Below are 27,010 nucleotides of genomic sequence, written 5' to 3'. Positions count from 1 at the left end.
CTGCTATAACGCCCGTGGCTACATTACGCAACGATAAGTCGTACGCTGAAAAAGGTTGATGTTTATTCAGCCATTGTATTATAAGTCTTCGATTACTCCGGTCCCTCTTCATACATAATGACAATAGCTCAAAATGTTGTACACCCTGTTGGCCTTCAGTTCCAGTTAAAGATCTCCAAATATATGTACACATTGAATCCATTTGTTCCACGTATTTTGTGTCATTCCACGATCGTGGGTTAAACTTCCTCTACTCTTGATAACAGGTATCGTACTCTGTTCAATTGCACGTTCCGAGGAATTCCTTCCCTTTTTTCTGATGTTCGACGGAAAACTTGATTTCCATGGTTTTGAAACTGATCGTATAGACACGGATGTGTAATTTGTAACTGCTGCATCATCCGTTCACACTTAGCATACATATTGTGCTCTGTCACAGCAAATATAGGTAGCATGCATGCCACAGCAGGAAATATTTTATACAGAAGTAAAATAAATGTATAAAATAAAAGTACAGAATAATTTTAGCTATGTACGGATGTTCCATATATATTTTACCTATTTGTCCTAGGGTGCCTAACTTTTGAATCGCCCTGTATAATTAAAATACAACAATATAATTACTATTTTGAATTTAATAATTTAAAACATTATTAGAGACAAAATAAATAAGGGAAGTTCCTCTAAGAGCGCGCGGCCTCTAAGAGTACGATCAACAATTTGCCAGATCTGGCAACGCTTTACGATGTTTGTGTGCATTCCTGCAGAAGCGTCGTTGTGTGAAAGGTGGTTGTACGCAATTTGTCTGCTGCCATCATCTGCGCCCTACGTTATATTGGTAAGTAAATATTTTTGATACTCCCAGTGTAATAATTGAGTTCCCACTAATTAGTGTATGTAGTTGACTACAGATATATTCTGTTTCTAAACTTAGTATCAGATGTTAGGTGTCACAATCAGGTTTGGGCATAAGGCAGATAATACCATCATATCTGGAAACTACTGCACACTTGTGGTAGATTTGTAAAATGAGTGCAATTCCTCTAAGAGTACGCATTTTCTTTCCTTCAAGAGTACGCGCACACTCTTCGGGACCGGTGATACGTACTCTTGGAGGACTGTGTAGGCAATTGAATTTGAATATCAGAGAACGCTTTGTCAGATTCTTTTCCAATTCTGACACTGCGGGTTTACTTTGAGGCAAAATAAATAGGCTTCTAATATAAACACTAGCGGTGTGCATCGCTGTTGATTCGCATGGCCCGAGAAAGTAGGTAGGCTTAGGTATGATGTGAATCGCCGGCAATTTACACGGCTCACTAAAGCAATACTAATGTGAATCACCAATGATTTACATTATAGCAATGTGTCATTACGCTATTCCTGAAATGAATGAAGTAGGACAAAAGCTCAGAAAAGTGGGTATGATTACTTTCAGGATCAGAAAATGACAAATTTGAACCTACTGCATGCGAACTAATCTTAGAAAAGAATCTCATAATTAAACTAACATACTGCAATGAGTTTTTAAATGTTTTTTGTTTAGCTATAGTTCCCTGTTTTTTAATTTTTCCAGGGTACTGTCCCAACGTGTCTGCCACGGATAAAGCAAACATTCAGCCCTCTGCAAGAACAGGAATTGGCTCAGCACGTAAGGGACCTTGACTCCATACTTTACGGTATCACATGCCAACAACTGATGGACCTTGCGTTCGACTATACAGAGAGAAATCCCATCAACACAACTTCAACAGAGAGAAGAAGAAAGTCGGAAAGAATTGGATATATGCATTGAATATTGATCTCACCGGAGAAATGCAGCCTTGGAAGAATAATTGGCTTCAACAAAACTCAATATACGATATTCTTCAGCAACTTTCAGGCAGTGTTACAAGACAAACAATTTATATCTCATAGAATGTTTAATATGGATGAAAATGGAATTTTAGCTCTCCCAAATAAAATTCCAAAAGTACTTTCGCCAATCGGTAAAAGGCATGTGAGTAAAGTTGTCTGGTGAGAGGGAACAGACGATTACTGTTCTCTGTCACATGTCTCCAACTGGAGTTTACGTGTCTCCGGCCATCATATTCTCCAGAAATAGAAGGAAAATAGTATTGTATGAAGATGGACCTGCAGGAACTTTACCTCTGGTCTCAGATTCTGGATACATAACCAGCGAACGTTTTTGGATTGGTTGAAACATTTCTCTCACCTCTTGATGCCAACTTAGAATGATGAAGTGTTGCTCGTTCTTGATAACCACACCACACACTGCACTTTGGAAGCAGTGCTTTATTGTAGGGATAAATACATTACCTTTCTTTCTCTTCCTCCGCCTGCAAGCCACATGCTGAAGCCCCTTGACCAGGGGTTTGGACCTCTGAAGATTGCCTTTGCAGCTAAATGTGACAAATGGATGGTCAATGGATCTGATGAGCAGTACAAGGAACCCATCATCGAGGATTAGGTGCAGTGTCATGCCTACAGAAAGTGGTGGCATGAGGCATGTTCAATTTATCAGGGCCTCGGGGTTTTTTAATGTGACAGCTGCTAATAATCATAAAAATGTTAGGTTTTAGGTGCACAATTTCTTTATAATGTTTCTATTTGTTTTATTTGCGCGTATAAGTTTGTTTAGTTTAAAGGCAGTGTCAATTATATTTTGGTATAATTTGGCAGTTTTCAATTTTATTTTGTAATTGCACTTTCTGGCCTAGGTTAAGTGTAGGCTATCTTTTGGTTTCCCTCATTATCAAGAATTTGAATACTTTTGATGTTAACTTATATTTGTATTCATTTATATCGATTTCTCGCAAAGCCAAAAGACTTTGTATCTCTTTCCGTGTTTCTGTCATAAATTTTCTTTGAATTGTGTAATGTCATCTTCATTTCCTGCCTTGTAATAGTATTATTCCCACATAGCAAATGCGTACTCTTGAAGGACACATTGCGTACTCTTAGAGGCATAGTCCTTCAAGAGTGCGCAAATGCATTGTTTAATAACAATGCGTCTATTGTTGTAACTATTGGGTCACTGTCTTTATATTTGCCTCCAATTTTAACCTTAAGGAACGAATAAAGATTTGTGATAGAAATTATCACTCTGGGTGATTTCCCTTTTCTTCGTTACGTGTTTAAACACTAAGTGCGTACTCTTTGGGGAACTTCCCTTATATAAAATATATACATAAACAATAATTATAGTTATATGAAATATGTTACATAAATCCAAACGGCAAAATTTATTGAAAACTGTGATCCAAAATTCAAGCACTTATAGAACAATTTTCGCACAGTGCCATACTTTAGCATTTCGCCTATGAAGAGTACCAATTAACGTTAGTGCAAAAAATCATTCCAATAGTATTTAGTTCTGGGTTGTGAGAAATTTTCGGCTATTTTTACCCTACTATTTTTATTACAAAAGCACTCTCTCCCCTATCTAAAAGCCGATATTCACATATGCATCGTAATTTTGTAAAAAATCGAATTCCGAAAACATCTTCCTGTAAACTCAGAATATCGAAATCATGGATTTTAATAAAAATCTCTCAATACTCGTTTTCTTATTGAACTTGTAAAAGCATTGATATTTAGTGTACCTATACGCCTGGCAGTGGGAACTACAGTATTTATTACTTCTTAGGTTGTAAATCTATTTCTACATATATGGGTATATACTGAAATAGTCTCTCGTAAGTGCACACAGCACTAGAGGACTCGTGGATAGGTTAAGTTTTGGCAGCAACGTATTGCTCGAACCAGGTAACGAAAATTTTTAGATAATGTAACAATTTATTGTAACAAAATGAGTAACCGCAACATATAAATATACAAATAACAACAGAAACATGGCAATGGAAATGGTGCACTTGATTTCTTAATGAAGTATAATACCCGTTTTGACGTCGTGCAAAGTGGAACGTTTCACTAAATTTTACATAGTTTATAATTTTAACTTTGAATAGGTTAATCCAAAACAATAGAATTATTCCAATAATCTTCAACCTAACCGACGGGTAACGTATGGGCAATAAGAATACGACCATACGAGGAATTAATTTCAATGGAAGCAGTTAAACCAAACAACAAAAATACCAAAAATAATTACTTAAATCTAAATATTCTACATACGGTTATGTCCTTATTCTCCATAGTTCCTCACAACTATACAAACCCGTTTACACAAAACTATCACTTAAACTTCACATTTTACGTGATTCCAGTGCGACTAAGTAGCACTAAGAAATTTTATGTTAACTCGTCAATTACCTATGTTAAAGTACACCGCATAAATGGTTGCATTTTCTTACGATAGCTCCAATAGATGACAGCACAATACCACAAGAAAAACTGACATCTACAATGAATCACTGAAAGTTCAATGTCTAATTGTCATAAGTCCTTTACTATGATAATTATTATTATTTTTTGAACGTTCCCGTTACAATACTAGGCAGGGGCGTCATTTCAGACTTTGCTTGGGGGGGGGCAAGAGCACCCCCGACATAAGACTTTCATGTTTTGTACTGGTATATTAGTATACAATTGATTAAAGTATGTGTTCCTCAAACTCTTGGGGGGGGGCAATTGCCCCCTCCTGCCCCCCTAAATGACGCCCCTGATACTAGGGTGTTCCTTATGTAAGGTAATTTCGTGTTACGACATGCACACCCACGAAATATACTCTATATGACCGTAAACACGTATTAGTGAAGTAGCAGCTCCCTACGAGAACGTTAACCTGTGCCGATTTGACGACAAAATCATGAAATGACGTTTTCACATCATAATTTAGAATGTGGCAAACCACACAAAGAAGGCTGCTAGTAACCAAAGAAGAATAAGTTTTGTGTCACGTGCATAAGTGACACACATCGTACTGGAAGCAGTTATTGCCCTAAAAGACCAAGAAACCAACAACCAAGAAGACCACCACCACTAATAACATCAATATACCAGAAAATCAAACATTATCAGAATCACAACCTCACTCCCCAGAATCCAGCAACTAGTACAGCAGTGCCACCTAACTGGATAAAACAAGAAATACAAAAAGCCACCAATAAAATCATAACCTGGATGACCTATATATTGGTCATCCAGCAGCAGAAAACTTAACAATAGCCATTAATACACCTTCCAAAAAGATGTTCCGTTTAACACATTCAATGCAATAACGACTACAGCAGGACAATTATGCATCACGAGAACATTCGCTGAAACTGTAAAACAAAAACCAACTACAAACGAACAAAAAAGAAAACAACCGCTGAGGAAGCGCGCTGTAAACAACAGGAGTACAAGGAAGAAAGCAATGCAGCTGTGACCAAAGTATACAGATGACGACCAGCAAAGCCATAGACAATGATGGCAGATTTGCATGTTTAAAAAATAACAGGTGCCCCACTAACAATATACTCCCCCAATACAAACGACACTGATTTGCATTAAAATTAACAGATATTAAGTTAGGTTTTGAAATATAACAGATAATGTATTAATTTATTACTTCAGACATGTTTACATGGACTTTTGCCACCCTTCTAACGTGGTTTTACCATGTAAATGGCCTATTGCATGCAGCATGACCGATTAAGGTTTGTTTTTTCCCCTGGTTCCCAAGTTTTTTAATCCTTCTATCAAATCTTAAAAAAGTGAAAAACTCTTCTCGCGCTTTCCTATTTTCTTACTTTTCTTTCTTTCTATCTACAAATTTTTACAGATTTCGCATGTAAATGTCTCCGTAAAGATAGAAACTGCGATACACACACCCCACCGACAGATTCTTTAGTTTACTAACTACATGGAGTTGAGTTGATGTTAGTTTAGCGTCCCTTTCAGCAGCGAGGCTATATGAGACGTGGACCTACTGATTAACGTGGAATCCGAACCACATGAGCTCCCGCCGGGAACTAACTACATGGAGAAGAGGCATGTAGAATGTTGTTGATACCTTACTTACTATTCAGGACGCGAGCTTTCCTGAGGGCGTCCTTATTTATAACTTTTCTGTTACTGTTTCTATCTCATTAAGTTGCTTTCGATAAAACTATTTCCACGTCTGCCTTTTGTTTCTTCAAAGAAAGGAGGTCGGCTGCTTTGCTACTACAGTTATATTGATCGTATAACAAAGACTGTCAGTGAAGTGACGTATTGGACATGTAGGAAAGGTTGAAAAGCAAATGTGGTTTTGCAATTAGACTCTGTCCGAGAAGCATTCACATGAACCAAATGCTGCTGTAGTTCAGGGTAGAGTTATCTTTGACAACATGAAGAAAACAGTTGCGAACGAAACATTGGAAACGAACATAATCAAGATTTACTGGTATGTATAACTTTTTCTAAAATTACGCACTTAGCGTGAACATTTAAGTTTATATATATTTTCAAGTTCAGTTCAACAATTTCTTTATTGTAGGGAAGAGATTGTAGAGTGTGTTTTGTGACGAAATATATATATTTTCAAGTTCAGTTCAACAATTTCTTTATTGTAGGGAAGAGATTGTAGAGTGTGTTTTGTGACGAAATTGATGCAGAATTACCACTGTTCTCGGGCGTCAAGTATGTATTACAGAATGTGCATTTTAAATGCCGTCCTCCCTTGCCGAGGTCTGTGAATGAACTTCTACTGAAAGGTGCATGGAAACAAACATTGAGAGAAGAATTTTTGCTCATTCTGATCGTTTCCTGGTAAGCCAAGATTATTTATTTATTTATTTATTAGAATTTATTACTCCACATCGTATACTCACATAAGTATCGATAAATTTTACGCAGTATTCCCCACAACTTCCTCAATAGTTGTAAATTGCTCTTATTATTTTTCTATACAGGGTGTTAAATGAATGTTTCACAATATTTTAGGGACAGATTCTTCATATCAAAATAACAAAATAAAGTTCATATGGACTGTGCTCAAAAAATGGATAGTTTCGGAGTTATAGGGTGCCAAACACGTGAAATTTAAAAGTTCATAGTTCCAATACTATGGGACTTATCGTAGTCGAGTCAAGACATCACTAAGGAACTAGTATGTGAACTATCCAAATATCCATCTTTTAGAACCTCTGGTTCTTGCAGTCATTTTGAGAGAGTCTGTTTGAGAGTATTTGATCACTTTCCATTTACCTCTCTAAAAATTGGTGTGCAAGTACTGGAGCATTCTTAAACATGGATATTTGTATATAATTCACATAACAGTTCCTCAGTGGTCTTGAACCGACTACGATAGGTCCCATACTAGTGGAGCTATGAACTTTTAAAGTTTATTTTTCTCATCCTATAACTTTGAAACTATCCACTTTCGAGCACAGGTCCATATGAATTTTTTTAATATTTATTTTGATGTGAGGAATCTGTTCCCAAAATATTGTGACACATTTATGTAACGCACTGTATAATAGTAACTTTTTTTTATTTATTTTGATGTGAGGAATCTGTTCCCAAATTGTGACACATTTATGTAACACACTGTATAATAGTAACTTTTTTTTATTTATTTTGATGTGAGGAATCTGTTCCCAAAATATTGTGACACATTTATGTAACACACTGTATAATAGTAACTTTTTTTTTATTTATTTTGATGTGAGGAATCTGTCCCAAAATATTGTGACACATTTATGTAACACACTGTATAATAGTAACTTTTTTTATTTATTTTGATGTGAGGAATCTGTTCCCAAAATATTGTGACACATTTATGTAACACACTGTATAATAGTAACTTTTTTTTATTTATTTTGATGTGAGGAATCTGTCCCCAAAATATTGTGACACATTTATGTAACACACTGTATAATAGTAACTTTTTTTATTTATTTTGATGTGAGGAATCTGTTCCCAAAATATTGTGACACATTTATGTAACACACTGTATAATAGTAACTTTTTTTTATTTATTTTGATGTGAGGAATCTGTCCCCAAAATATTGTGACACATTTATGTAACACACTGTATAATAGTAACTTTTTTTATTTATTTTGATGTGAGGAATCTGTCCCCAAAATATTGTGACACATTTATGTAACACACTGTATAATAGTAACTTTTTTTTATTTATTTTGATGTGAGGAATCTGTTCCCAAAATATTGTGACACATTTATGTAACACTGTATAATAGTAACTTTTTTTTTATTGGTTTTCAAGTTTCTTCCCGATGGATTCTTTATCTTCATCCTGACATTGATGAGAATGAAATTCCTCGGCGAATTTTAACTTATAGGCTTTTGCGATACTCAATCAATACTACCTGAAAACAGTAGACTAGTAGTTTCATTAAATTTAATTCTGCTTTTACCACACAATTTCAGAACTTCCCAGGGCGACTGCCTCTGAAAATCTCTACAAATACTGGTTTCCCACTTAATTTCATTAATAAAACAAGCTTTCTTAAAAATTATATAACTATTTTTATTATACATTTACAAATAAATATACAATATTCTTTTAAAAATCTATTCTTAAAATAGTTAATTAAAAAAATTCATACACGCAGTGTTGTTTGATACCGAAATATTCTTTATGGATACGAAACAGCATTCACCATAACTTATGTATATAAATAAACCATTGCATAGTTGATTTACTGCACACTGCACAATTACAAAATTTAAAGAAAAAAGAACGAAAATATAACTTTGCACTAAACTAATATTTATGGTATGCACAAAATTTGTACATGACATTGTAAGCTTGTACACTTAATTTCCCAATCTCAATATTATTTACACTTGATTCTTCTCATTTTTATATTAAGGACTATAATTCTAATTTATAATATATAGCGATTTCTTTCCTTCACGTAATGCATATCCTGATTAATCGCATTGTACGATATGAAAATTTCATAGTATTATACACAGAAAAACGCTATTGAAAAATATTTTACAGTTTAAAAAGCATATTTTGTTATTAACTCAGTCCATGCTGGACTTTATAAGGCTATTGGTCAATGCGGTGATATTTACACTGGAATGTTTGCTTATGAAAGGTACAAAAAATAAATGCATATGAGAGAGGCGAAGGATGAGGATTTTGCGATTTTACGGTTATTTTACATAACTCGATATTTCGAATCATACTGCGTAAAACATTACTTGCGAGATAGCTGTATTTATCGAAATTCAGCTCTTCTAGCGATTTTCGAGATCCTGGACATCTACATCTATATAATTTAATAAAAAGGAATGAATCGCATTTATTTTTCATTTCTTTATGTAATATAGATGCCCGGATAATAGATAAAAGGGTCCAAGTTCTATTGATTCTACTGATATTGTGCAGCATGAATATACACTTTAAGGATAAAACTTTCAAACCACACCACGTATATCAGTATAAAAAGTATTGAAAATTTTGACATTATAAACAGAAATTGATCATACAATACTTACAATGCACTAATACTGTTTTCTAATATTTTATCAGCTCTTACACAAGTTTATAGACTCTAATTATTGACTGAAAAATAAAGTATTAAAAGCATTAAACTGAAGCTAAGCTTGGTAAGTGCATGACTATATAACGTTTCTGCTTCCTACTTTCTCTTGTGTGACTGACACAATACATTGTTGGCTATTTCCGTAACCTGTGTTTTGTGTTAGGAAACAGAGTTGGCCAACATACAATATGTTGCTTAAATTTTGCGGGAAAATTTCAGTGTGCATACACACGAAACGAAATCTGGATCATGTACCAAAGTGTGATAAACGCCTTGATATCACATTTCATAGACAAATTTCTGTTATTTCTTTTCTTTCCCGAACTTTGTGACAAATTCTAAATTCTTAGTCTCAGAATATGAATCTACTTCTGATTTATAAAGCTTAGAGTAAGTTAGAGTTAACATAAATATGGTTAGTACTTTCACCCCAAGGAAAGGCAATGCATTTCGATTCCCAGTAAAAGTATATGTGGAAAAAGAATTAGTGATTTCAGATAATACGTAGAAGCTGCAAGTCCACGTCTAATACAGTCTTGATGCTAAGACGGGACATTAAATTCTATAGAAAAAAATTAAAATAATTACCTTTTCACTTATTGATTTATTAACAGAATCTTACATGTATCTATTATTTTACATACTGACAATCAATAAGAAGGAACTTCTGGAACAACGTCCTATTATTTAATCTTGGTATTCAGAAAAATCCTGTAGAACATTTATCAGGGCAGCCGCACAAGATTCGAACCTAGGACCTCAGCTAACCTTTCATCTTCATTTGTTTGATAATTTCTATCGTATATGCAGAATAGCAGACTTACGACTATCTTCGGAATCCCTTTACCGAGAGCCTTTTCGGTACCAGTCTTCGCAAAACATAAAGAAACAAAAAAAGCGATCTGCGTTGATACAAACCGTTACGAAATTGGTCCGTATGAGATAAAACAGCAGAATTGTTATTCATAAATTCTTATGATAGGTAAACTCTACGGCCAGTTATACACTATAGGATAGATCCTAAGAAATCTCTTACGATATTTCCTAGTCAAAATCTCAATGTGTATGGCATCAGATCGCATCTCATTTCAAATGTTTTGAGCGATCCTACGAGATTTTTCTTGTTTAGAGCACGCTCTACTTCGGAAAGAAAATTCGTAAGATTTCGATTTAAGCGACATCAGGTGAGAGAAAGTGAAAACAAATTTGTTTTCTCCCCGCCAGCCGTCATATATATATATATATATATATATATATATATATATATATATATATATATATATATATATATATAGTCATAATAGTGTTGTTAATACTATTCCCATACTACCAATTGTTTGTTCAACTGTAAGCTTTTTTTTTTTTTTTACCGCAATGCACTATGGATCAACATCTTGCAACGACATTTGGTCAGACAGGAAGAGTTTTCACGTGTATGGCACAAATGGTAGATTTTCCTACGAGATATGTCGTAACATTTTTCCTCAGATAAATCCTTATTTATTTCCTAGGATTTATCTCACAGTGTATAGCAGGGCCTAAGCTTTAATCCTTACGAGAGTATAACAGGTGTTTTGACCCACCAGATACGTTTTGAACTGCCAAAGAAACGATTATGAGAAATAACTAACAATACAACTGGAAGAACAAATATTAAAATTAAAATCATAAAACTACTATATGAAATCTGGTATCTTGAGACTACTGTTTCACAGAATACGTATCATTAATTTTCAACACTCAACGTCAGTGACGAAGTGGACGGAAAGGGGGCAAAAATAATAGCCATGGTGCAACATACTGAATTCAGTAGCACAGGTTAAAAAAAAAAAAAAAAAAAACTTTACGCTATTAAGCCTTTGCGTTTACAAGTAACTTTTCCCTGGGCTTATAAGAGCTCATGAAGTGAACGTATATTTTGACTGAAATCTAATGATACAAATACAAAAATATATTTAATTACTTCTTTAACTGTGGAGACTACAGAATTCAAAGTACATTTCTTAGATTTAAACTTTCGATTTGGACTACAGAGACAGAGAGAAAAAAAAATCCCAATTTCGTGTGTATCACGTACAGTCGTATTCAAAGACCTCCTTTAGCAACCTCTTTACTTGCACCCGTAGCTATTATATTTTCAGGTTTGCAAGATCTTCGAATAAACTGTTAATAATCTGTGTGTTTTTTAATTTTGGGGCTTACAAATAGTATCTCTCAAAGACTTAAAAGTACAATGAAAGTGAAAACTTGTTCTAGCCAAGGCCCTTAATAGCATAACAGTTGGTTAACGAAAGATATATATATACAGTGAAACCTCTACTAACGGACACCTCTCATAACGGACATATTTTGTAATCCCCAAACACTGTAATAGGAAAAAACCATGTTGACAAACCTCTCTACAGCGGACACTCTCTAATACGGACACGGACAGTCTTTTCTGTCTCTTATAGGTATTATTTACCTCCATATTACGGACACTTTCTCTACAAACAAGTTGAAAAGTACAGAAGAAATACATTTTCAGAAATGCATACATGTATCACCAAGGAAGCATTGTAATAACATTTTTCCTCGTCAACTGGCTGTTCAGAAACTCAGATGAAGCGTCTTTGTTTAACAACACCCTCATATCCTTTGCTTGCATTCCACTCTCACCCAACCTGTTTTAGAATCAAAAGTGATTGACAGTTGCCCACCATTTGGGATGACACGTCATTTTACTGTTCCGCTGGAATCAAGCAGAAGACATGTTTGGTATTTTTTGTTCGCGTATTCGCATATTGTCTTAGTGTCTCTATTTGTAGACGGAAATCTTGCATCGAATAAGCAATAAGGTGTAAGTTGTGAGTTTTCGAAATGCCACGAGAAGCGCTAATGTTAAAATCGAATTGATTGAATTTTCGAAGAATACTGAGGTGTGCGAAGTATAGCTGAAAATTTTTGTATCGGTAAAACACAAGCACCTGAGATAATATAAAACCAAGACAAGTTAATAAAGTTGTGGTGTGAAAATGACAATGAAAATAGTGTCTCATTACTTTGAACAAAGTTGGTGTACAAGTGAATGTTTTTATAGAGTGCAGAATGAAAAAAATTCCTATGTTAGGGTCGATGCTAAAAGCTAAGAATTTGGAGGTAGCAACAGAAATGAATGTTTCAGATTTCAAGGTCTCGAACGAGTGGTTAGAGAAGTTTCGGATTAGACACAAAATTTCTTTCAAAGCGATTTGTGGAGAATCCGCAGATGTCGACATGCCCACAGTCATAGAACGGTTTGATAAATTACCTTCAATAGTTTGTAATTACATATCACCTTATTTACTAATTTACGTAAGAAAATATCGAAACCTCTAAGACGGACATCTCTCTATAGCGGACAATTTTTGATTCCCCACGGCTGTCCGCTTTAGAGAGGTTTCACTGTGTATATATATATATATATATATATATATATATAATTAAAATACTCATTAAGCTAAATGAACAGATTCACGTAAAGAGACAACAATGTGTGAAACAATCCATTCTCTAAATGGGCTCTTCTTTAAATTATTTATTACATAAACCAGATGAAGATCTACATAGTTATCGCCTCCAGTAACTATTTTTCTTGATATTACGCCTTGTATTGGAGTAATGCTAATTAATAGGTACAAGTATATATCTAGGCGATATAAATTACTCATTCTTGTATCGTGAAATTTCTAATTTTAATTTTCAATCTGTCTATTCATGCGAAACCCCTTTTTTCCACTTTCCCATATACCCTTTACAAATACAGTGTAAAGAAGTGGTCAATCTATCCCATGTCCACCTAGCTATTTTCTGTCAATGGACTAGAACATTCACACAAAAATGAAAAGATATGTCTCGCTTATTAAGTGTAGAAAATCAATACTACATACTGAAAATTTTAAGTATTTTTGTTTGATTCCTACTTTTATTTTTCCGTTTGAGTAATCAAAGTTTCACTGTACATTATGTCCTTTGATAAACCGCAATTCAGTCACTAGACACTGAAAAATACTTTTGAACACAACTGTACATCATTAAGTGATAGATATGAATTTTCTTGGGTGATTATTAGTGCCACTTTGACGGAGAAGACGCTATTTAATTCCATAAGACGCGTATTTTACAATTCAGTTCTTCACATCACAATACAAGTATTGAACCTCTTGAAAATTGAAGATTAATAACCGTACGAAAGTTATCAAAGTTGTAGGCAAGTCAAGCATCCATGTTAGTTAAATTGACAAAAAAAATATAAATACTTTTAATATTCGTTAAATAACAAAAGTGAGATAGGAAAATGTCAGAGGGCGCATCGGATACAGTACTCTGCTTGCTTCATTTTCGAAGACCCCGAAAAAACAAATCACTCTTGTAGGAAACCTTTTTGGTGTGGAGCATCACGTACGAAATGGCTATCATTAAATTCTCGCACATTCAGATAACATGTATAATGGTTATGAACAGTCGTGCCATTCAAATAATTTATCAACCGGTTCTATGATCAGTAAGTTAACTTGACATGAAAGTATTACAATATTATGTATTATTATTATTATGCCAAAAGAAAAATCATCAGACCCCCATTTCGTATCGGTTTAAATTAGAACAACGCAAAAGTTGCGTTTCTGGTAGGAAACTAAACGCATGTTACGAAGAATAACATGCATCTGCACAACGGATGATTGCGTTCCTATTGATATTCCATACAAAACTGAAGTGTCATGTCTCAACTGTAACATGCTTTAAAAGCTGGAAATAAAGTGCAAAACGAAATGTAGATACAAAGGTTAAAAGCAAAAAAGCTGAGATTACCAAATACTAGTATTGTAAAATAAAAACGAAAGCGCTAAAAAGTAGAAAATAATAAAAGCTCTAAAAAGCAGAAAATAATAAGCTCTTATAAACTGAAAATAAGTCATTTTCATTGTCTATTAGAAGACATTAAGTCTTTGCCAAGCGGAATAAATTAATGTCTCCTAAAATTAACATTCAAACTAATTCTATATTAGGGTTAATTTGTTTGGTTTCGCATAGACTTCATTTTTTTTAATAGATAATGGTAATGAATTATTTACAGCTTTTAAGCGCTTTTATTATTTTCTACTTTTTACAGCTTTTAATATTTTTCGTTTTTAGGGCTATTATTATTTTCTGCTTTTTAAATTTTTTGTTAGAGCTTTTATTTTCTACTTTTTTAGAGCTTATTATTTTCGGCATTTTAGTTCTTTTTATTATTTTCTGCTTTTTATATATTGTTTTGCTTTTTAGAGCTTCTATTATTTTCGGCTTTTTAGATCTTTTATTTTCTGTTTTTAAAGGCTTATTATTCTCTGCTTTTAAAAGCTTATTATTTTTGCTGCATTTGAGAGATTATTATATTCTGCTTTTAAGAGCTCATTATTTTCAGCTTTTAATATATTATTTTATGCTTTTTAGAGCTTTTATTACTATCTATTTTTTAGCGCTTTTGTTGAAGTCCGTTAATATTGTTTTTCAAAAAAGTTCTTTCTTATTCTTATTTTTTTAAAAAGTTATTTTACTTTTATTTAATTTTTCCAAGTTTTCGTTATCTTCAGCAGTTTAATTAGATACCTAAACTAAAGGTACGACAATAACTTCCTATAAAATGGATCAGTCTACGGAACATACGTGACTATATACAGGGCTTATAGGTCTGGTCTCTTGTAAATAGTTGAAAAGTGACCAAAATCTCATCATGCCCTTTTTTCCTTTGTCAATTTCTCCACCTCTCTGTTGTTTTGTTTGATCTTTACTTCTTTTTGAGCTTCCTCCTTTCTTAGGTTTTCTAAGTATGCTTTGTAGTTACGGTAAGCAGACTTAGCAGATAGAACCAGTTCTGGCCTATTTCCGAATTTCTTCATCCCAGACATTATATTTAACTTAGCATTAAGAGTTCTCAAAGCCATGAAATATTCAAATTCATCACCTACTCTTAAGAACATGCAAGAAGCGTAACACAAAAGGAACATGATGAACCACACAAACACACACACACAACATTAAGCGGAGCGTTAACTATTGAGAGAAAACTAAAAGACTATTATGATAGAAGGAAGAATAGACAGAGAAGGGTTCTCAACCCAACCTTGAGAGCTTAAGCATCCATCAACCATCCACTGTGCTTTAGAAAGAATAAAAGCTGAAGTGAGAATAATGCTGACTGTTTCACATACGACAGCAAGTACTGAAGCTTTCAGAAGAGTAATGAGTTACAAGTTTCTTCCTTTTTCCATTTATTTTTATATTTTTCTTAGAAAACTGCCAATGCAAAACATAAATCACACGAAAAAGTCACTTTACCTCCCAAAAAAGTAACTTTTAGTTAAAGTGACTCGCTATGAGCCCTGCTATATATATATATACCTATGAATCTATCTACGTATTACGCAATAATACATTAACAATCACACGATATTAATACCATCAACTGCTGAGGAGTTTCATGATCTAACTCCAAAGACTTTTATTAGATCCCGATAAAAATTTATTCTGAATCTGCGAGAAAGTATACTCATTGAATCTAAAAAATGGATACATCTATGTTGAAGTTATGCGTAAACATGCACAATGAAGTCAGTTATTTTGATCTTAACATTGTCGGCCGTTGAATACTCTTATCATCTAGACCCAAAGCCTCTCGTTAAACATTGATGAAATTTACATGAAACCACTGCGAAACCATACTCATTCAAATAAACAATTATTTATATATATATATATATATATATATATATATATATATATATATATATATATATATATATATATATATACATGGGTAGGCTTTAGAATTTTTTTTTTTTTTTTGAAATCGTAATGTACTCCAATCCTTGCTTTTGTTAATTGTTTATTTAAGCATCGAGGGCATATGAGACGGGGGTCTACAGAGTAACGTCAAATACAAATCACGTAAGCTCCCATTGAGTGACAAAATAGTTAATTATCGGTAGGTATAAGTACACTTATGTCCAAAATGACTCGCATATCTATAATAACTGTCTTCTTGTAAGAATATAACTTGATAATGATTTTGCAGGGTACTTTTAATACTGATACTATGTGTATAATCGTGAAATATATATTTGTGGTAAATTTCATAGGAAAAGAATTATAAATACGAAAATTAGAGTAAGTACAACAAAATGTTGGTAAATGGACAAGAAAGTTTTATTTTTGTTTTACCGATTCTTATTTACCGCTCTTTTGACAGAAATTTGCCACATACATGTCTTTGCCGATTATACACATACTAACGTTATAAGAAATACCGGGCGAATTCGTTATCAAATTATATTCCTACAACAATACATTTATAGACATGCAACAATAAATTTGGACATGAGTGTACATTGGCTGTAGCTGTGTGTGTGACTCTAGTAGTATATTTAAGTTTCAAGTCATTGAATTAATAGAGCTCCTTCGTGGCTAAGCGGTTAGCGTACGCGCCTTTGGCGTAGGAGACCCGGGTTCGATTCCCGGCGGGAGCTCATGTGGTTCGGATTCCACGTTAATCAGTAGGTCCACGTCTTATATAGCCTCGCTACTGAACGGGACGTAAACTCAAAATCAACTCAACTCATTGAATTAATAATAAAAAATGCCTATCACGATTGACTCAAAATTATTAAACGCACGGATTTTGTAAAAAACACACTATTGAAAAGTCAAATGTGCAAACAATTAGAACAACTGCATCTCGGCGTCTTCTACAAGCGAGCAAATTCGTATTATGCTCTCAGGCATATTGTTTACCCTGAGACGAGTAGAATTTAACTTTGTTACACCTTAATACCATATCATTTACACGAGGTCCCGGGTGCGATTGCCGGTGGGAGCGCCTTGCAACTTATCCGCACTCCGGTAGAACATACTTCAACTCCAATCAATCATATACACACTTCACTTTCATGTCACATTACCAAAATTTAATAAACACCGTTATGTAAACGCAACAGGCACCTTCAGTTACTATCCGTGATGCCTACTATACATACGAGGGCTATCCAGAAAGTACAAGACGTTTCGGCCTATCGTGGCAGTGGGAGGGACTAGTCGCCACCTTGGTGTCAGAACGTTGACACACTCGATACGCATTCAGCTGTGGTAACATGAGGACTGACATTCTAACCGTGTTTTTGTGACATGTGACAATGTGTACTGCAACAGAAAATTCCGCCTCTTGGGAGGTGCGTTCTGTGATTAGGTTTTTGTTGGCAAAAAAATTGTGAAAGTTAAGGCGCGCGATTCAAAACAAGTGCCGAGGAAAACTTGGCGCGAAGGTAGCGTGTAAAGCGTACCCAAGAGCTCTTTGATGGTTTTAAATGGGAGGTGTTCGATCACCCACCATACAGTCCGGATTTGGTGCCGAGCGACTACCACCTCTTCCCAGCGATGAAAACATGACTCGCTACATAACGGCTTGATACTGACGCCAAACTGTATGCCGGTGTAAGCAAATGGTTGAAATCGCAGGAGGCAGATTTCTACTGCAACAGTATTGAAAAACTTACTGCCACGGTATAAGTACCTTAATTTGCATGGCAATTATGTGGAAAAATAGCTTAAACACAATTTGGTTTGTTCATTCTGTTACTTTTTTTTAAATTTCAATGAGTTACATTCTGGACAGCCCTCGTACATCTGTAAATACATGCATATAACCTAGAACGAGTCTACAATGATTACCAACACCAAGCAAATTGTATCAAATTGTAAAGTATCTAATTCACAATTACGATTGTCGAGAAGGATACTAGTTTCACTGTCTTATTTTTCTCTTCCACATTTAGTAAAAGTTTCTAAAGTGCATAAAGCGTGCATTACCCATCTCTATATCAAGGCAACCTGAGTAAGTTCTTTTTTCTTGTCCTGTACGATGGCAACGTCTATCGACAATCACGAAATATTGTCTGTGATTAAGTGTACCGAAATTGGTTGAATGTTTCATGGAACAACAACAACAATTAAACAGGCAAGCCAAATATGAAGTTATCACCATTTAATCTCATTTGACGTTTCTTTGTAATACTTACACAACAAAATAGCCGTAAGCACAATACAAAAAAAAAAAAAAAAAAAAAAAAAAAAAGCAATTTCAATTAAAATCAACTAACATTATATTTTTATACGCACTACGTTTATTCGCTAACCGTAAAATATTTCTCTCACGCTCAATTACAGTAACATTTATAATCTATTATAATTTGTACATTTTTATAACAAATTATCTTACACAGGTAAATTTATTCCTGTGAAAATCATCCTCTACCAAACATATATACAAGGTGTCTTTAGCAAGAATAGTAAAACTCTGGCTGTTGGTAGTATTGTCGAATAACTCAGAGAAAATAATAAAATACAATTAATTCCTTATAAACATATTTCTGATTCGTACGAAACTACAGATTATAACATTGTAACAGATTCTAGCTAATGTGAAAACATAAGGGAGTTCGAATCTAACGCATATAACCTCTTACGAGAATTTGTATTTCTATTTATTGGACGTTTCAATGGCGTGAACTGCAAAGTATGCATCGAACCGCTAAAAATCAGTTAAAAGTTCTTCCCCGTAATGGACAGGAAGCAATCTCTATAAACTCACCGGTTGTCGAAATTTTCAAGTTAATAGAAAAACAAACGGCTTCAATCACTCAATAGTGCTTCAATGGTGCTTTAGAGTTCTTTCTCACACGGAAACTTTTTTTGATACTGTGTTTTACACATAAGTTTCCGAAAATGTAACGAATTTGACAAATAATCATGGTATTTTCATAATTTAGCACAATCGATAAATGACAATCTGCCAAATGTATGCTGTTCCTTCTAAAATACCTTGTATATGTAAATAATCAAGCTGTATAACTATTTCATCCACTATAAATTTAATTAGAATCGATCGATCATACCATAATTATTACACAACTTCTAACTTTCACAACATAATAAATTTAAATACACGCACACTGGCTCTATTTCCACACTGGCTGTTGCACGTACATTCACTGTACATATCACTGTACAATCACGTGTCTTGAAGCACGTTACACAACATAGTGAACGTACTTTGTTCTGCATGTATACCAATGCTTTTCAAATAATGGAAATACCGATTCCTTCGCTTTGTATTCGTCACATACCGAAGTTCCTCAAATCGGCAAATAGTCCTTAGCGTCGGTAAGTAATCTCCACTTACTGCTGACCTGTCCAATTGCACATTAGGCGGAAGATAAGAAATAACACTCGAATGCTCCGACTGGAACCTCTCTCTCCAACTGTCAAGTAAAATAAATAACCATTCGTTAGTTAAGATGTATAATGAATGCGCACAGAGATATAAATGAAAAAATATGCATACCCAGTATATCTCAAAGTGCCATGAATTAAGTTCCATATTCTCGATGCACCATAGAAGGTCAATGCCCAATCCGTATCAGTTGCTAAGTAAATTGGACAAGAAATAGTTGACAACTTGAACTAAATGGGACATTGGCTGAGAAGGAACTGTATTATGAGGAACGTACTTCAAATTATGGTGGAATGAAAAAGAGGAAGGGGTGAAAGAGTGTAATTGATGGGCAATATTAAAACAGAAAATTCTTACGTAAAAATGAAGAGTTAAGCTGACGATCATGATGCACAGAAAGTTTTCAGTTTGCTTCAAATTACCTGCCAATAACGGCAGAATATTTATGATGATAGCTGTAAAAACTTCCTGTTGAAAACATTTTATAATGACTGAGAAGAATGAAGAGAGGTATAAGTACATCAGAAAGCAGTAAGGAATAGTATTTACCCTGTGGATAGTTAACTTATTATTATCTTTAAAATACGCAAGATGGTGATGGAACTCTTATTGACACTGCCAAATCTAAAAGCAATGATTTTACTTAAAAACTACATACATTAATTTTCCTACAGGCTTCCTACAGGCCACAAACCGTTCTGTACGCTTGATTTTCATGCGACTAAGTTCGTTGTTCTAGTTCATCGACATTTCTGTTAATATATATATATATGTAAACCTACGGTATTTGTGCTGCCACTTGCTATAACTGTGGTTGAATCGCGTGAGCGCATCACTGCAGCTGTGGCTGATATTGACTCTGACATAATAGTATGAGTTTGGCAGGAACTTGATTATAGACTAGGTGTGTGTCTTGTAACTCGTGGATCGCATATTGAACATTTATAATGTCAGGAAAAAAATTCTTTTTTGAGTTGATTAATTAGTGTGTAATCTCTGTTTACATTCGTGTTATCGAAAGCAAACAAAAAAAAAAAAAATATTGAAATCGGGATAATAATTTTGACTCCCTACTTATATATATATATATATATATATATATATATATATATATATATATATATATATATATATATCGCCAAGGGTATATTACAGTATTAACGTGAAATTTTGAGACAATACTCCTTTTGTCACGAAGATAAGGGATACAGAAGGATTTCTGGAAATACACATTCTAAGGGTAAAAAAGGGAAGTTCAACATTTCCCCCAAGAATAGCGTATCATTCCTGGCGATAGAGATGAAACGGCATATAAACTCCTTATAAAAAAATCAGACACACACACATTTCAGCGTTTTCGAAAATTCCACTCCTGGAAAGGGTAGAGGGAACAATATGTACAATTAAATGGAATAGTGAAAGTGATTCACTTGAAATTCAGACCGTATTAATATATCTAGAAACGTGCGATTTGGACAGAAAGCTCTTTTTGTTACGGGAGTAATGAATACGAAAGGATTTTTTTTTTTTTTTAAATAAGTTGTGTCGTATGATGAACAGCGCTACGATCTCAATCCCCTTATACAAGTCTGCAATCCCGTTATACGAAGCGTATCCGGAAAGTACCGTTTCGCATTTCCGCCGCTGCTGCGCTGCGATCGGCGTTCCGCGCATGCGCGCTAGTCGTCCTTGTTCATCTGCTCGCAACTGACGCCATTTTGGTAGCTTTGCGCAGTTATCTGTTATCTGTTTACAGACCAAGTTTAAAATGTTTAAGACAATTGACGATCCCGCCGACTGTGCGATTCGTTCGGTAATTCGATTTTTAAACGGAAAGAACGTGAAACCGGCAGAAATTCATCGTGAAATTAAACATGTTTATGGTGAAAACGCAATGCCTGATGGAATGCTGAGAAAGTGGGTAAGGCTGTTTAATGAGGGTCGAACTAATGTCCACGATGAGCCCCGGAGTGGTCGGCCTTCTGTTGTCAACGATGACTTGAGGAAAATCGATGAAAAAATCCGTAAAGAAAACAGACGTTTCACTATGACAACGCTTTCAGGCGAATTCCCGCAAATTTCCAGAATAGTTTTAAACGAAATTGTTTTCTCATCACTGGCGGCATCGTTCTATGAGGAAGGACTAGATAAGTTGATGCACTGCTACGACAAGTGCCACAACAACGGTAGAAACTATGTGGAAAACTAGTGTAAGATATGCTCTTTCTTGTGACAATAAAATTTTTTTAAAAAATGTTTACTATTTTTTTTTTCCAAAACTGTACTTACTTTCCGGATACGCCTCGTACAATCGTGTTTTCCAATACCGTTTCCGAATTTCTTTGTACCTATCATTATTTTCCTCATCTTTTTTCATTGAGGAATCTTTTAATCCACACAGTCATTAGTAAGAACTAACATCGTCATACACGTCAATGACTTAGAGAACGGTTATTCACAATATACGAGGTGCGTAAAAAAAAAAAAAAAAAAAAAAGTACGTGCCGTTTTGCTGTAGGTTCAAAACACGTGAGAGTTTTTTAGTGAAACTGAGGATTGATCTTTGGACTTTAAGGTATAACTGTGCAAAATTTTAAGGTTCTATGTTCGTTTTAAATATATTGAACCTGTGAAACAAAGCCTTCTTTGATATGGACTTGAAATGACTGATTTCACCGTCGAGGTGCCTATTTAAAATTTTGTCTACATGTTGTGAAAAGGGTATCGATATTTATCGCCAGTTGAAGGATGTTTGTGAGGGCACTGCCCTTGCTGACTATACTGCACAGAAATGAGTGTGGGGGTCAAAAGAAGATCCGGAAGCCCAACTGGTGCAACCACTTCAGAAAATATTGCTTCTGTGAGGCCCGTGTCATGGGAAACAGAAAGGTAACTGTTGAGAATATCTGTGTCCTTACAGGATTCTCTCATTACATCGTAGAAAGAATTTTTACAGACCACTTGTAATTGTCAAGATTGGTTCACATTAGGTACTTAGACAACTAGATGAATACAAGATAGTCTCCCGGGTAAGAAGAAGGTATCTTCACAGGGTAAGAACATCGAAAGAGTCCCTCTTTGGCTCCCAATAACTATATCCCAGCGACCTCCGTCCATTTTCAAAACTGAAGAATTAATTGCGAGACAGATGTTTTGCGTCCAGGGAAAAAAAAAAGAAAAAAAAAACTCAGAACTGATATGTTCCAGCGTTTAAAACATACCCCACAAAAATTTCTCACACGCTTTTAATATTGAGATACAGATTGCAATGGTATGATGAACTGGCCGCAGGTTACGTTGAAGTGACGTAGGGTTCACCCAAATGTTGAACATAACTGAAGCTGAATGTATGTAAACAGCACATACTTTGTTAATATAGGAGGTGCGTACCAGTCTCATACAATCAAAAGTAGTAATGCATTATTTCCCACTATACAAGTGAGTTAATCTTTCTTTTTGAACGAAGAGTTAATTTGATGTAGCTTTCTGTAGCACAGAACGAATGTAATTCTCCTTAATTCACACAAAATTTGATTTTAATTGTCTTTTGTATGCCAGTTATTAACGAAAGATCATACAGAGAAGGTATGCGACTGAACAACACGAACTTCTCAATTGTGCACGGGTGAAATAGAGGGTGATCACTTTACGCCGTCCCTGCTTTGACCCCTGTTTGAAAGATAGGACATTAGTTAGGACATAGGAAAGATAGCACTAGTTTTTAAGGATATATCATTCTCAACTGTACAGTAAGTGCTCTTTAATCCAGTATTCTATGATTCGGCCCATTCTATAATCTAGCACTGACCGAGTTGCAAAAATATTGAATTAAATAAATATTCAATATTTGAACTTGATCTTGTGCTCTATTGAATTATAAATAAGAACAATATTTTAAACCTCGTAGTTGAAAGAGTGACAAAATACTTTGTACACTAGGATATTTACATCATCTGCGTTTTAAGTTAACAGAATGGAAGTAAACAAATTACATGTTTTAATTGTTTGCATTTTAATCTAGAGTTATTTATCTTTGGTTTTACCCTTAAAACTATAATGACCTTCGAAAATCCAATATAGGTGTGGCAGTGATCCCAAACGTGTCGGGTTAAAGAGCTCTTACAGCCCTTTCTCATTTGACGGCGAACTGCCGCGAGCGGCGAGAAAAACCAGCCGCATATCCCTGCTAGAAAGCGGCGCGGCAGATTACCGCGTATAGCCAAGCGAGACATTACAAACAATATATATATATATATATATATATATATATATATATATATATATATATATGTATGGAGTGTGTTTGTGTACGTTGTGATGTTCTAGCCTAGGACACCTGGAGTGCTTTTAACCAAACTTGTTACATATAATATAGGGGAAAAGATGACATGTAAAAATGATCGAAAACGACCGATATTACCGAAGTGTCGAATCCATAGGTCGTTGATTAAAAAGAGTCCAAATCAATACATTTTTTTTTCTATGTAATAGATTGGGATAAATGTGCGGGCAGCGCTAGGCAAATGAGCTTGTAATTCTATAAATTTCTGGTGCTCCAAAATTAAATTCAACAATGTTACAAACCCGAAATACTATATTATTATTATTAATAATAATACCTACAGACCAGCCCTGGGCTCAACGGTTGAGTGTTGACTTGGGATTTTGGGATATATTTCAACCTCTGACTATCCTGAAAGGACTTAATCCTGGTTTTCCAATTACAGCAGGTGAATATCGAGATGGTATTTTAAGTATCCAGAATCTGGCCGCTATTTTGCTCAAGTCTATCAATTGTGGAAACAGTATAGAAAAATCTCCTTCAAGATACCACTTCTCTAAAACAAAGGTGAACCCGTATGTTTTTTTTTTTTTTTTTTTTTTTTTTTTTTTTGTTTGTCTTAACAAGGCGAGTAGAAGACACTTTTTGTGTCTGTCCATTGCAACCACCACAACACGACAAGAGCCACAAGGCTTTGTCTCGTTTCTTCAGTTGCACAGCAACCCTGCTCGCATATTTTTCATTCGCGGCAAAACGCCACGCAATATGAAAGGGTTCACTTCTCATGCGGCAAATCGCCGCCTTAATGTGAAAGAAGCGTTACTGTACAGTAAATTGAAATAAAAAGAAACTTCTAGTTTTACGTCCCACGAATATGCCGTTTAGGCTCAGGGAGACGGATGATTAAGCAAATGAATGATGGAAGAATCTGTAGAACGACATGTGGGAGGAAACGGAAGTATCCCGAGAAATCCATGGAAACGATACTGTTTACCACAAACTTACCTGTCCGGAGATCAAACCAGGGACCCCACGCTCCGGAGGTAAGTGTTCTACCACTAAGCCACCGTGCTTCCGAATTCGTCGAATAAGAATAAGGGAACGGGAGGATCCCGAGAAAACCCACACGCACGATTATGTTCACCATAAATATAACAATGGATCGAACCAGAGATCCATCGCATCAGAAGTGTGCGATATACTACTAAAACACCGTGTTTTTCTTGTACGAGTTGTAGTGATATTTTTTTATAATTCGAACTCGGAGCTCAATTTCTCTTTGCGTGTGCGGTTGTAGAGTTATATGTATGTTGTTCCTCTACCAATTCTTTTGTACTGAGGAAAGAAACGGACTTGAATTCTGCACTATTCCAACAAAATTAAAATATCGATAATCGTGCACCTAAAAACAATTTAACTGAAATCATATACATCACAGTATGTTGAACAAAACAAGAATTTTAGAAATGATATAAAAAAAAAAAAAAAAAAAAAAATGGATCAAAAGATTGTGATCTTAGCCAATAATTAATTTTTGGATCAGGCGCCACAAAATTTTTGAATAGTCCCTAAATCGAGTTTACGAATGTTTCACGAAATAATCGTTATACTAAGTTAAGTGATAGTTTGCGTTTGGCTACACTATATGTAGTTCTCCAGATATAAGGCGTACAAGAAAATAAAATTTTTGATTAAAATATATTGGATCTTTTGATGCATTTTTAGATCAGGGGCCACATTTTTTTTAAATGGGCCCTAAATCGAGTTTTCGTATATTTTACAAAATAAGCACATCATACTAAGTTATGAGTGATAGGTTGGGTTTGGCTACACTATATGTAGTTCTGCAGATATATATGGCCTACGAGAAAATTTTTGTCTTAAATATATTGGATCTTTTGATCCAATAAAAAACACTATTTAACATTTTTAAGACATCACAATAAATAAAGAGAAAAGAAACCAACCAACCAACTTCAACGATTTCTAATGACACTTAATCATATCAGTTTCTAGCCTCACAAGCTTTCCAGTCTAGATATAAACTTGCTATTTTAGACACACAGACCACTTACCATCTCTCTTCATACGTAGGCGAGAACCAGTTAATAGTTTCTTCATCTTTCAAGTCAGACACTTTCCCATCCACATTATTGGCAGATAACTGAGTGCAACACCTGTTAGTAACATTCTCTGCTAGCCAATGGGATAAATTCGCTGACAGTCCATGTCCACTCTCACAATTCTCCTGTTCTTTATTACTTTCACAAGACATTCCCGGTTTCACAATTCTCGGCCAAAACGTTCCAGTGGGCTCAGTACTACTGTCCTCGACACAGCTACTCAAAACGTCCAACAGAGATAAATTAACAGCTAAATTACGAACAGAATCCATATTTTGTTTTTCTCTTATGAGCATTTCTCGCGTCTTTTTAACCTCTTGTTTTTGTGCCTGTGGCACATCACTATCACTCTTATTCACTTCTCTCTCTTTGGAATCTTTGTTAGTTTTCACTTCTGATTTCTCATAAGCTGCTATTTCTTCTTCCTCGTCTGAAGAAATATCCAACGGCATCAATTCACTCAAACGTGAATTTGAGCCTGTCGCTGGTTTACGCAGTGGAAACTTCCATTCTTTTCTTACAGAACAGGTCAAAGGTAATGGCAGTAGATTGTGCATGTTGAACCAAAAACTTCCCAAATCTAATGGATACGGGAGATGCCATGGACCCTTGAAAATGAAGAATTATATTACAGTTACTCTTCACATTTAATACAACAAAATAAGTAAATATACGAGGGTAATCCAAAAATTAGCCCCAACTTTAAAGCTTGTACATTTATCTGTTTTTCTACCTAATCTTCATTTCAATTGATGCATTTTTGTAGGTGCTGTGGCAGTTTTTGGGTGCCCATATCATACTAGCTTGCCATAATGTGTTTGATGAACCGTTGAACCTCGTTGCTAATGCGCGTTCCGACCAAATATACTT

General features: G+C 34.8%; 1 protein-coding gene across 1 annotated transcript in view; it reads right to left on the bottom strand.

Annotated features, from left to right (window-relative positions):
• Positions 1 to 17,052: 17,052 nt before the first annotated feature.
• Positions 17,053 to 27,010, bottom strand: part of elg1 (enhanced level of genomic instability 1) — a 72,412-nt gene continuing 62,454 nt past the window's right edge. The window contains exons 13-14 of the mRNA XM_081750705.1: positions 26,093 to 26,748; positions 17,053 to 19,763 (exon numbers count right to left, since the gene is read on the bottom strand). Of these exons, the coding sequence (XP_081606831.1) occupies positions 19,514 to 19,763; positions 26,093 to 26,748 (906 nt within the window). The 3' untranslated portion in view covers positions 17,053 to 19,513. The remainder of the gene's footprint in view (positions 19,764 to 26,092; positions 26,749 to 27,010) is intronic.

The sequence above is a fragment of the Thermobia domestica genome, chromosome 3 (assembly GCF_964235325.1).
Source record: "Thermobia domestica chromosome 3, izTheDome1.hap1.1, whole genome shotgun sequence".
NCBI classification, from domain to species: Eukaryota; Metazoa; Arthropoda; class Insecta; order Zygentoma; family Lepismatidae; genus Thermobia; species Thermobia domestica.
This window is presented reverse-complemented; position numbering and strand designations above follow the sequence as displayed.